The 12,605-nt window shown below is 35.7% G+C and overlaps 1 protein-coding gene across 2 annotated transcripts in view; it reads right to left on the reverse strand.

The window, feature by feature from the left end:
• Positions 1 to 11,557, reverse strand: part of LOC127871106 (transient receptor potential cation channel subfamily M member 3-like) — a 55,312-nt gene extending 43,755 nt beyond the window's left edge. For both annotated transcript variants that reach the window (XM_052413791.1, XM_052413790.1), the window contains exons 1-5: positions 11,435 to 11,557; positions 6,807 to 7,064; positions 6,400 to 6,513; positions 5,048 to 5,154; positions 3,340 to 3,449 (exon numbers count right to left, since the gene is read on the reverse strand). In XM_052413791.1, coding sequence (XP_052269751.1) covers positions 3,340 to 3,449; positions 5,048 to 5,154; positions 6,400 to 6,513; positions 6,807 to 7,064 — 589 coding nt within the window. In that variant the 5' untranslated portion in view covers positions 11,435 to 11,557. The remainder of the gene's footprint in view (positions 1 to 3,339; positions 3,450 to 5,047; positions 5,155 to 6,399; positions 6,514 to 6,806; positions 7,065 to 11,434) is intronic.
• Between the last annotated feature and the right edge of the window lie 1,048 nt (positions 11,558 to 12,605).

Below are 12,605 nucleotides of genomic sequence, written 5' to 3' on the forward strand. Positions count from 1 at the left end.
ACAACATGTGTAACTTGATGAAGCTTAAAGCAGATGTCTGTATTAAAAGCAAAGCATATTTTTAACCTAAACCAACCAATTCCTTTAACAAGAGGCCCATGAGGGCCTGAATCCCTCTACTGCTATAAACACTGTGCAAGTGTGGAAAAAATAAGATGGAAACTGTGTACTTAATCGCGCAAACATGGAAAATTTTCTCAAATTCAAGTGAGATTATTGTGTACTTATTTCTCCGATACTGCTCATATTCAATAGGGTTCAAATCATCATTGATATCAAGATATTGTGCAAATTTGGAAATAATTGGATGAAAACTTTGGAATGAATTGCGTTAACAAGTGGGATTTCAAAATTTTCTCATATTAAAGGGGAAGTCATTATGGACTTATTGCTTCGATATTGCTCTTTTTAAACAAGGGCTGTTTGTAAAACATGCCCCAGATGGGCTGTCAGTTGTAGTGGCAGCATTTTGTGAATACGTTTTTTGTCACTGTGACCGTGACCTTTGACCTAGTGACCTGAAAATCAATAGGGGTCATCTGCCAGTCATGATCAATGTACCTATAAAGTTTCATGATCCTAGGCCTTATTATTCTTGAGTTATCATCCGGAAACCATTTTACTGTTTTGAGTCAAAGTGACCTTGACCTTTGACCTGAAAATTAATAGGGGTCATATGCCAGTCATGATCAATGTACCTATGAAGTTTCATGATCCTAGGCGTAAGCATTCTTGAGTTATCATCCGGAAACCATTTTACTGTTTCGAGTCACTGTGATCTGTACATTAGACCTAGTGGCCTGAAAATCAATAGGGGTCATCTGCCAGTCATGATCAGTGTAACTATGAAGTTTCATGTTCCTAGGCTTAAGCATTTTTGAGCTATCATCCGGAAACCATTTTACTATTTCGAGTCATTGTGACCTTGACCTTTGACCCAGTGACCTGAAAATCAATAGGGTTCGAGTCCTCATTAATATGAAGACACTGAACAAGTTTGAAAAGAATTGGATGAAAACTGTGAACTTTATTGGACAAACAAGAAAAAGTAACCATTTTGACCTAGTGACCCGAAAATCAATAGGGGTCATCAGCCAGTCATGATCAATGTACCTATGAAGTTTCATGATCCTAGGCCTAAGCATTCTTGAGTTAACATCTGGAAACCATTTTACTATTTCTAGTCACTGTGACCTTGACCTTTGACCCAGTGACCTGAAAATCAATAGGGTTTGAGTCCTCATTATTATAAAGACACTGTACAAGTTTGAAAAGAATCGGATGAAAACTGTGGACCTCATCGGAGAAACAAGAAAAAGTAACCATTTTACTATTTCTAGTCACTGTGACCTTGACCTTTGACCTAGTGACCTGAAAATGAAAAGGAGTCATCAGCCAGTCATGATCAATGTACCTATGAAGTTTCATGATCCTAGGCCTAAGCATACTTGAGTTATCATCCGGAAACCATTTTACTGTGACCTTGACTTTTGACCCAGTCGGCAGTGACCTGAAAATCAATAGGGTTCGAGTGCTCATTAATATAAAGACACTGAACAAGTTTGAAAAAAATTGAATGAAAACTGTGGACTTTATCGGATAAACAAGAAAAGTCTAACGCACACACACACAGACAGACAGACACAATGCCATCCCATAAGCTCTTCTGCCTTTGGCAGTAGAGCTAAAAACAAGATGCTGATATCAGTAAAAGCATACGCCTTTAGCTAAAGCCTTGTAAATATTATTCATTAGCCTAATTTAATAAGTTTAAGTCCAAAGTAGATCAACTAAGGTTTTAATGTGGTAAGTTAAAGCGGTTGTATTCTGACAAAATATTGATAACATCAGTACAAGTATTAAATACTTGAAGGAAAAATTAATGATGTTTGATGAAACATGTCAGTTTGATTTCACCAAAGATTCGGACCGTCTGAGTTGGCCTTATTTCAAAAGTAGGTCAGTGTCAAGGTCATAATGAGTTAAGGTGAAGTGAGTGTGCTGATAGTGTTCATACAAATCCATACATGCATCAAAGCTTTGTAAAAAAAACGCAATTGGTATTAGACAAAACACGTCATTTTTGGTTGACAAGGAATTTTGGCCTTCAGAATGATTCTAGCACAAAAGTCGGTCGATGTCATGAGGTCAGGTGATCAGTGTTCTAGAAAAGCTGTGTATCAACGTAATATGTGCATTAGAAATATCAAGATATGCTTAATTTATCATTTCCGTGCGTACATTTAAGCAAGCCAATCTGGAGTTACGCAAATGATGTAAATTCTCTGCGTACAACGTAAATCCAAAATATAAACAGCTGATTGTCTTTCGCCAAAATATGAGACTGGTTATCGTAAAAATTAGAGCTAATTTATGCGCTGGATTGTAGAAATAGTTAGCCAGTCGGTATGTATACTCTGAATCATCTAGACGCATGGTAAATTTAGTATTGATTTTTTTAACAGACAGTCAAGTGCTTACATGTTTATTAAATTACATGAAGAGGTCAGCATGGCTTCTTAGAAACAAAAACAAATTACTTCTCAAAGTAAAATTGATTGTTTTCTATATGGCAAAAGTTGCATCGAGTAAAAACATTGTACTGCCAATACTGAATGATTTAATTTTCTCTGTTTTCAATCAAATAGGACACACTTAAACGCTAATAAAACAACTGTTGAAAGTTGGCAAAAACGATTTCCGTGGCTCTCGGTGGTGGAAGCCTAGAAACCAAAGACTGTTAAAAACACTTTAAGAAACCTACTACTAATAAGGAATACATATAGTTAATGGTTTATCGTGTTTAACATGATTAAAGTAGTGTGTCTGTACCCGGGCTATATTCTTGTTTTACTTTTAGCAAATTACCCTTCAAGCAAGGCAAAATTTGACCATTTACCCCCATGCTTTGAAAAGTGGGGGTATTTACCCCCATGGGTCAAAAATTATCTATAACGCTGGGTGATGTGGGTGTGTTTGATAGCAAAAATAAGTTGGAAGCATTATTTATGTTAGACGAAACATGTTAATTTGGGATAACTTCATACAGGCAGATGAATGGACAGAATTAAAACCGATTGGCCAGTTCCAAAATATAAGCCTACCAGCTGTAGATGCTGGGAACGAGTGAGGGAGGGAAAAAAATCCTGAATCCTGAAGGTTTAAATTAAGCAACTGCCCATAACACCTGTTTTATTGAATTTTGAATGGTTTTCTTTGATTAAAATTGGTGGGCTTAAAACACTCTACTGCACAGGAGTACTCATATACATGGGACTGGAAGACTCAACTTTATATTTAATGACTGTATGATTAGTTTAAACCTTATCCAATACACACCGGCTGGTACTATAAGTCTTTCTGCAATTTCAAGGATTTTTTCACTAGTCTTGGACAGTTTTTGGCTTGCCATCCCAGCATGTTCATTCAGCACCGCTCCACAATGACACCTGAAAAAAAAACAGAAAAATAGTAACCTGTTTTCTCTGACATAACACTCAACTCTATCCTGACATACAGATCAATATCCCATACACAATGGTTAGTCTTATCTGACTAAGTAATTAGTCTCCCCTGACAAAGTGATTTGTATTTCTCTTTATAGTGTTCTCTCTTCCCTGAAATATTGATTGCTATTCACTATCATCCAGATCTATCTTCCCACAAATGATCTATATTCCCTGACGTATTGATATATCTTCCCAGAAACAGTTATATTTTTCCATGACAAAGAGATTTGTCTTCCTGAATAAAGTGATCTACTCTTTCCTGGCATTGTCATCTGTATACTCTTGACATAGTGATCTGTCTTCCCTGACATAGTGATCTCTATACCCTGACATAGTGATATGTATACCCTGACATAGTTATCTGTATACCCTGACTAAGTCATCCTTATACCATGACATAGTATTCTGTCTTCTCTGACATAGTGATCTATCTTCCCTGGAATTGTCATCTGTATACTCCTGACATAGTGATCTGTCTTCCCTGACATAGTGAACTCTATACCCTGACATAGTGATATGTATACCCTGACATAGTTATCTGTATACGCTGACTAAGTCATCCTTATACCATGACATAGTATTCTGTCTTCTCTGACATAGTAATCTATCTACCCTGGAATTGTCATCTGTATACTCTTGACATAGTGATCTGTCTATCCTGGTATCGTGATCTGTCTTCCCTGACATACTGGTCTGACTTCTCTGACATAGTGATCTGTATACCCTGACATAGTGATCTGTATACCCTGACTAAGTCATCCTTATACCATGACATAGTATTCTGTCTTCTCTGACATAGTGATCTGTCTTCCCTGAAAAAGTGATCTGTATATCTTGACATAGTGATCTGTATACCCTGACATAGTCATCCTTATACCCTGATTTAGAGATCTGTATAACCTGACATAGTGATATGTGTTCCCTGACATGTCATCTGTATACCCTGACATAGAGATCTATCTTACCTGAACTAGTGATCTGTCTACCCTGAACTAGTCATCTGTCCTTGTGATATGTCTTCCCTGACAAAGTGATCTGTTTGGCCTTACATAACAATATGTATTCCCTGACATTATGATCTGTCATTATCAAAATCGGTTGCTGTATTAAATATTTCTGAACCCGCAAAGTTACATTTATGTACATTAAAAAAGTCTTATAAGCAGAATTCTGGCCTGCCCAGTTTGAGTAAAATACGAGCCTTCAAAAATATACCACCTCATCAGTTCAACAGTGATGGAATCAGTGGGATGTTTTGTCAAATTTGGGGCCAAAATTCAGCACCATTTCCAATCTCAAAAGGTTCATATTATTCCAAAATGACTGCCTTTAATTCCCAATTGAAGGTGTGTTTGTTAATAACTTGCAATATTTAGGTGAACTCCATATCCAGCTCTAGAACTTGAACATAAAAATATGTTATTTAAAACACCATTATTTTCAATCGTAAGGAATTTTTAGAAAAAAACAACACAACATCACTCTCTGTAGGCCTAGAATATACATGGTTAATGGAAAAAGGCACCCTGTGTTCTTACTTGACTTCTTTGATTTTCTTTCCCTTTTGTCCAGCAGCAGGCACAAATCTGTGACATTCCACCATGGTGAAGTGCTCTCCAACAAACTGGCAATACTCCTCTATGGCCTGTAATTAATATTTCAACAGCTTATGATAGGGGCCAGTTTAATTAATACAGTCAAGCATGACCAACGCCAATAGGAGTTAGCATGCCATTAACTCTTTCAGTGCGGGAACCGAATTTTGAAGGCCTTTGAAAACAGTTTGGATCCAGATGAGACGCCACAGAACGTGGCGTCTCATCTGGATCCAAACTGTTTGCTATTCTGATACTATTCTTTGAAAAAAAATCGAAGAAAATGCTAATTTTAGAAATTCAGCAGACGACATTTTAGCAGACGACAAATTTCCCAGCATGCAAAGGGTTAAATAGAATGTTTGAATCAATAAATCATGCATACTTCTTCTAATCAGGGATTTCAATTGCAGCAGAATCCTGCTTTTCAATGCAGGCATTTTGTAATTTTGTCACTTTTGGGTCCACCAAATTATCTTTCTTACATCATTTTGATGCAAATGTTACCATGAAACTAACTTAAAATGTATTTCTTATTACACAAAATGTTGTTTTTAGTAAGGCAATGTATACTTAAAGATATACAAAGAAATATTTGTAGTGCAATCAGCAAATATCCAGAAATATAATAACTAGATTTCAGTATTTTGACCCCTGAAAAATTCATTTGACCCCTGAAAATTTTAAGCACAGGGTCATTTGACTCCTGGTTTTCAAAGCCATTGAAATCCCTTCAGTTCTAATTATGATGATCTTATCATCATCATAATCATAGTCATCAAGCCTCTGCAGAAGATCAACATCAATTAAAGGCCACTTATAGTCTGGTAATATCTTAACTATTACTAGTACAAACTTCAGTAAACTTTTTTCGTCAAAGGTTGACAGTCATTTGAGTGAAATGATGAAGAAGGAGAAGAAGAACAAGACCTGTGTTAGTAAAATAAAATGACCCCTCCTGCTCTTTGAAGCCTGACAGCAGCTATTTAAGAGAAAATTGTACAATGCCAAGGCCCTTAACATTGCCAAAAATCAATGGACCAGAACGAAACTTGCACTTGATCTGTAGGTCATGTAGGTAGACTCACATACCAAAAAATCAGCTTAATATCAGAAAGCCTTGTGTAAAGACGGACAGACAGTCAGACTGATTTATGCCCCCTACTGGTACATAAAATGAAGAAGAAGAAGAAGATGATGACATCAATTTAGTCATCGTCATCAACATTATCACCAATCTTATCATCATCATTGAATAACAGTTATTCAACTTAATTGAGATATACTAAACCCACCTTATCATTTTCTGCTGCCTGTCTAGGAGACAAGGGAGTCATACGTCTCACAAATTCCTTTGATTGAGGTGTCATATTGAACATGGTCCCTGAGTTGGTAGAACTTGTCATTTTCTGTCCAAAATAAAAACATTCTTACTTATGCAAAAAGCTTACATGATAAATTCTGTTTGGGTTTGCAAATATATTAAGTACCACATATTTTTAATTTTATATAAATTTAAACTTCTTTATATCAGAGGTTTAAACTATATATTACCCTTAATGTACATTGCTTTTAATATTCTGATAACAGCAGAATTTATGTTTTTACTAGTTTCTATTGTGCTTCATTTCTAGAAAGACAAATAAAAGAGCTACTTAAAACCAAAAAGCATGCTGCATACAATAATGAACCTACAACTGACCAGTTTTTCTGGCTGCCTGAAATTCTTGACTCCTTCTGATTGCGAGGCAATTGGAATGTCACTGACGTCAACAGTAGCAATCATGCCTCGTCTTACACTGGCTGATGGCATAATATCGATGTCCACTGGATGTACTCTCTGGTTAAGAATTGTGTCTTTCCTTGCTGAGAGACTCTTCATAGTCTCTGCAGTAATGGATATACCAGACTCTCTCTTCAACAATTTTCTCTCGATGGGAATATGCAGTTCCTCTGCCATCTATACAGTTTAACAATACATAATTAATTTATGTTATAACAATTTGTTTCAGTTTTATCCATTTCAGACTGATTGGAGATTCATTTAAGACAAAGACTGGGTCCAGCAGCTTCCTTAACGTTATTTATTAACTACAAATGTTGTGATTACCTTCAGAGCAAAGGATATGGTTACCAATCAAACAGTGAGATTATGAGAGTCAATTGGACCATGAAGTCCAACTTTGCAAGCAACTAACAACAATCTTGTTAGCCATGCAATGAAACACAAACAGCAGGATACTTGTAGACAATAATATTTTCACACAAGCCCAACTGTAAAATCAATGGTACAAAGTTTTAAGGTTTCTTATATTTCATGACTTAATTGAATATTGCGCAATATATATTTGCTTATCATGGTCAATGGCAAGTTTTGCCAATTCCCATATAAACAATCTGTTCTTTGAGTTGGACATGCAAAATGTCTATGCTTTCAAGCAAATATATAAGAATTTAGACTTGCTTGATTAACATTTACTTTTGAAAATGTAGCATTTAATTATTTTTACTGATCTACCATAAAAAAACATTTACCAAGCAGATTTTATGAAATATTTTGTGTGTTATATGAGAATTAATTGAATATTGCGCAATATATATTTGCTAATCATGATCAGGGCCAAAAAACCTTTCTTTGAAGAGGCCGAATATCGGCCGCTTCCCTAACCAAAGTAACCACATATGGTTGAATATGCCTTTCATTACCTCCCGTATTAATCTCCTAGAGGGGTATGCGTATTGATCGAATTGTCACTGTTGTGCTTACCTCGCGAATCAAGATGTAATTTTGTCATTTGTGACCAATTGGCAAATAAGGGAACAAGCCGAGTTCAAAAGCTATAAATAGATTACATTAGAAGGCTATTACAACATATAATATTTTCAGTCATGTGGATATTTTTGGAATATTATTGTATCAACTAAGAAATACCGGGTAAGTTATTCCTTTTTATGCGTTTACGGTGTCTGTTTTCACGCGTTTGATTAGCTCTTATTTTTACAGCTTGCTTTAGTTTTATGATATACATGTTTCAGGCATTTCCCCAGGATTTTGGTCAAGCACAGCGGCAAGACATGGCGGAATTGGGGTTGATTCAAAAGGGTGCCAATTAAGCTTTCTTTTTTTTCTACATTTTCTTAATCACAATACACAAAACTAAGGAGCTATTTAACCACTTTTTTCTATGTGTTCCTTTATAAAATACACACTAATTTGGAGCTATGAAAACATTAAAATTTATTTTATTGTTTATTTATTTTTCCTCAATTTATTACATTGAAAGCCAAACTTTATATTATAAAATAACAAGAAAAATAGCAGTAGGCATTAGAACGCACTAAAAATGATTGAAAAAAACACCACAATACAAAAGTTACATTTTTTACCACACGTGTACATATATACAATTTTCACTTGCAACGCCTGTTCCCCAAGGCTTCTCCTGGTGCCAGGCATCCACCATTCTTCCTAAGTCCACTGCCTCATTGTCTGGTCCTTCAATGCTGACCATCACCAGAGCATTGAGGACAGCAGACTTCAGGCGAGCAGAATTTTCTGTTTGTACCCCCTTTCATTGTGCTTAAGCCTACTCGCAGTCTGAAATACAAACAAAATGTAAAATTATTCTGAAATTAGAATGTTAAATTTCATTGGCTTAACACTAAGAGATGCTTAAGCAAAAAAATCATTTTTCGTTTGTTATTACATATATTATTGACAGTCTAGTCAAGTACCCAAGGAGCAGTACCGACTTCTGCACGCACTGATCTGCACATGTGAAGAATACACAAAGAGCACAATAAACATACAAAAGGGTGGATTGTTTTTCAAACGACTGTTTTATTTTAAAGTCTAGTATATGTTTATAAAGTTACATTAACATATGCTTTTATATTAAAATGTTATCATCTGTAGTGTCTAATATTTGATTCAACACAATATCTGTCTGTTTTTAATAATTATTCACGTGCGATTTCATTTTGCATTGATTTAACTACATACTTATAAAAAGTTTAGTTAAGTAAAGATATTCTTACCTCCTTCAAGTTCTGTTACCCATGGACAACATTGGACAATATTGCTGCCACTGACTCACTGTTTGAGACTTTTGGTTCGTGGGTTGGAGGTCTCAGGATCACTAAAACGTCCTTGACACTTTCACTTATTTCACTCTCTGACAGCAACGATAATTAGAAGTACTGACAAAGAAATATGCAATCGCAGATTTCCCAGATACAGGGACTGGTCGTATATTCGATCGTATCATTATTTCGTGCATCAAAACTAAAGAAAACTTTGTTGCAGATATTTAGCGTTTTCCGAAAATATCGAATAAGCTAACTGATGTGAATGCATGTAATGTTGGTGCTGTTAATTAAGTCGCGTTTGAGAAAATAGTGTGAAAACATTGTAAGTTTGCGGGAGAAATCAAGTGAGACGTTTGACTTCAATTTATTGTAAATATAACTTAAATTACGCTGAAATGTATACTGTGTTTTACTAAAATTATATGATTAACATGATATGAATCTTCTTAATCACGCTTTGTTTTGTTATACTGCAAGTAATTATAAAACACATGTTATGTTCTGTTATTCAAGTACGCACTACTGCAACAAACAAAGTTCACTGTTTATTTTGTGAAAAGTTGTGTGCAATTAAAATGCAACGACAGCAAAATCGAGCATACCTTTAATTGCTCTTACGTCACGTGTACCGGTAATAATCGATCATTATAGACCATTATTAGGGGATAGAGACATACAGATTGGTCGATGCCAGAATGCAGACAACATTCGGATCAGAGATTGCAATGGCTTGTAAACTTTTCAAGCATCGCGACGTCATTATCTGAAAATCAAGGGCCGTCGCGCAATGGATTTTGAAGTCCAGGCAACGTGGGCCCGCTGTGCTTAAACCGTCTGGGGAAATGCCTGATGTTTCATACAGACGCTTTATGACAAAGGTCACGGAAGTAACTATGAAAATCCACACAAATGTTTGTGGCTACCCAATATAGCCTCTAAACCTATAAGTTCGTGCACCTTAAACTTCAAAGTCATATATTTCATGAAAAATCATAAGACAATAACTAAACTTGATAAATACTTTATGATTTATCTTTTGTTTAACAAATAACGAGTGAAATATGTTGGTTGACAGACAATAATAATGGAGTTACGTACCTTTCAACATTCATGTATATCGTAGTCTGCGTCACACAGAATTACCCTATAAGATCGTGCACCGATTTTGATGATGTCACAGCGAGGGCCTGGGACGTGTTTATAATAACCGATATATGTTTTTGTGAATATGTGTTTATTTGTATTAAATATGTGTTGTTTTAGATGAATTTCGTGAATAAACTGTATTGAAAATAATGGTTGAAACAAAACTGGTCTTCATTAAAACGAAATATGAACTGTGATAACTGTATTCAGAGGTCTAGATAAAGTGTATTTACTAACGGAAAATAGCTTAATAAAATTATATTCACAATGGGGGCATAAAAGGCTGTCACCCCTTCTAATGGCAGTTGTTTTGTGACAAAATCTCAAACTGACGCAGCGAGAATCTTTTTCGCAATAGGCCGGTCACGATCTTAACGTATGGTCTCGTGTCATCATTTGGGGGTAAAATTTACAGCATACACACTTTAACCGTATTGTAATGCAAAGTTCAGAGTGCACAACACAAATTCGTGACGGGCCTCCAAGGGAAACTACTCTTACAACATTTAACGATAAAAACATTGACAAACATAGCCGTCTGGTGAAGTAAATGTGCAGATTTTAAACATCCTTTTAGGCTATTTCTTTGGAACGAGGTCAGAAAAACGAACATTATATCATATGTTTTGTTTTTTCCTCATGATTTTCCTCTTATCGGCTGTGGAAATTCTCACGTTAAAAACTGAACAGTTTACGGGCACGTGCGTTCGAATGTTGCTTAGAAGTTTATGTCATAAAAGAGTACACAATCTTATAGGGCTTCACGAAGTTATAGGAATAGAGGATAATTTAGTTCATGTATCAACTCCATTATCCAAATGAAATACAAATTTCCTTTTTTACCCAAATAAGAAAAAATCGCTATTGTTCCCCTTAAAAAAAGGCTGAAGCCCCTTCCCAAAAAAGGGTGTTAAGGCCCTGATGATCAATGGCAAGTTTTGTCAGGGTTTTGTCAATTACCGTATGAACCATCTTTTCCGAAAATGTTTCATTCGAATGAAAGGTTAGTAATAGTATATTACCAATCTGCAAAAAGTCGGGACATTTCCTTAAATAAAATAAAATTGTATATCAAAAGAAAGAATATTTTCTTACCTCAACTTGTAAGTTCAATATTTAGTGAAAAAAGTGAGAATAATATTATAGTTTCATATTTTAATTAAATGTCTAATAAACAACACCATGGCAAATATGTCAACATCCGGTACAGCACTATTGGTACGGCTATTAGTCGAATTATTTGAGCATCATCATACATCGGTAACACACCATCATAATACTTTGCGAAAATCCGACATAACACAATTTCAGACGATAAACAATCAACACAGTGTTGAATATTTTTTTATATTTTTTGTTAATTTGTGTGTATAGTATCTTAAAATTTGCGCTGGTATAAGCAGAACTTAAGATGGGAACTTGAAGTTCACCGCCAATGGGGAATGGTACTATGAGGCACTTGATCTTACAATTAATTGTATAAAAGATCAGAAAGGCTACAAATCCTACCAACATATTGAAGATCTTCTTTTGAAAAGTGTAAGTGGTGACCCTTCCATGACGGATGATCTGCACTTTGTTGTCGAGCTCTACACTGACGACGTTGAGAAGCAATTAGAATCGCTCAAATCTGTCATGGACAAAAAAAATTATTCGACCACAAACAATGTATCTATAAAAGACATTGTGCAAGTAAGCATAGACATGAAACCCGCTTCTCGTACTATGTTCTCCGAGATAGCGACAGTACTGAAACTGATCCTCGTCATGCCAGCCACAAACGCGACTAGCGAACGCACGTTCTCAGCCCTACGGAGAATAAAAACTTAGCATCTTAATTTGACTTTTAGCATATATCAAAGACCTATAGATAACATCATATGTTATCTATAGGTCTTTGCATATATTTAATCAGAATTGACGTTACATAATCCCTATTGTTGTGTCGTCTGTCTGTCTGTCTGTCTGTCTCAACTTTTTCATTCAGAATATGCCTGCGATAGACGTGTATAAGGTCAGGTATCAGGCATAAAAACGCACAAAAATGCGCCATTTGATGCTAAAAATTGAAAAAATAGAGCCCCTACCAATATGACGGGAGGGGGTTACCCCCTTCCAATACCCACCCATCCGCCGCCCCAATGTCAATTTGCTTCCGACGCCCCTGGGTAAACCAAATTGATACCCTGCTCGTCCGAACTTGCTTGTGATTAAAGGGGGAAACAGGCGTTTGCGGATGGTTTAATGAAATATTATTGGTAGTAGC

The sequence above is a fragment of the Dreissena polymorpha genome, chromosome 3 (assembly GCF_020536995.1).
Source record: "Dreissena polymorpha isolate Duluth1 chromosome 3, UMN_Dpol_1.0, whole genome shotgun sequence".
Lineage (NCBI taxonomy): Eukaryota > Metazoa > Mollusca > Bivalvia > Myida > Dreissenidae > Dreissena > Dreissena polymorpha.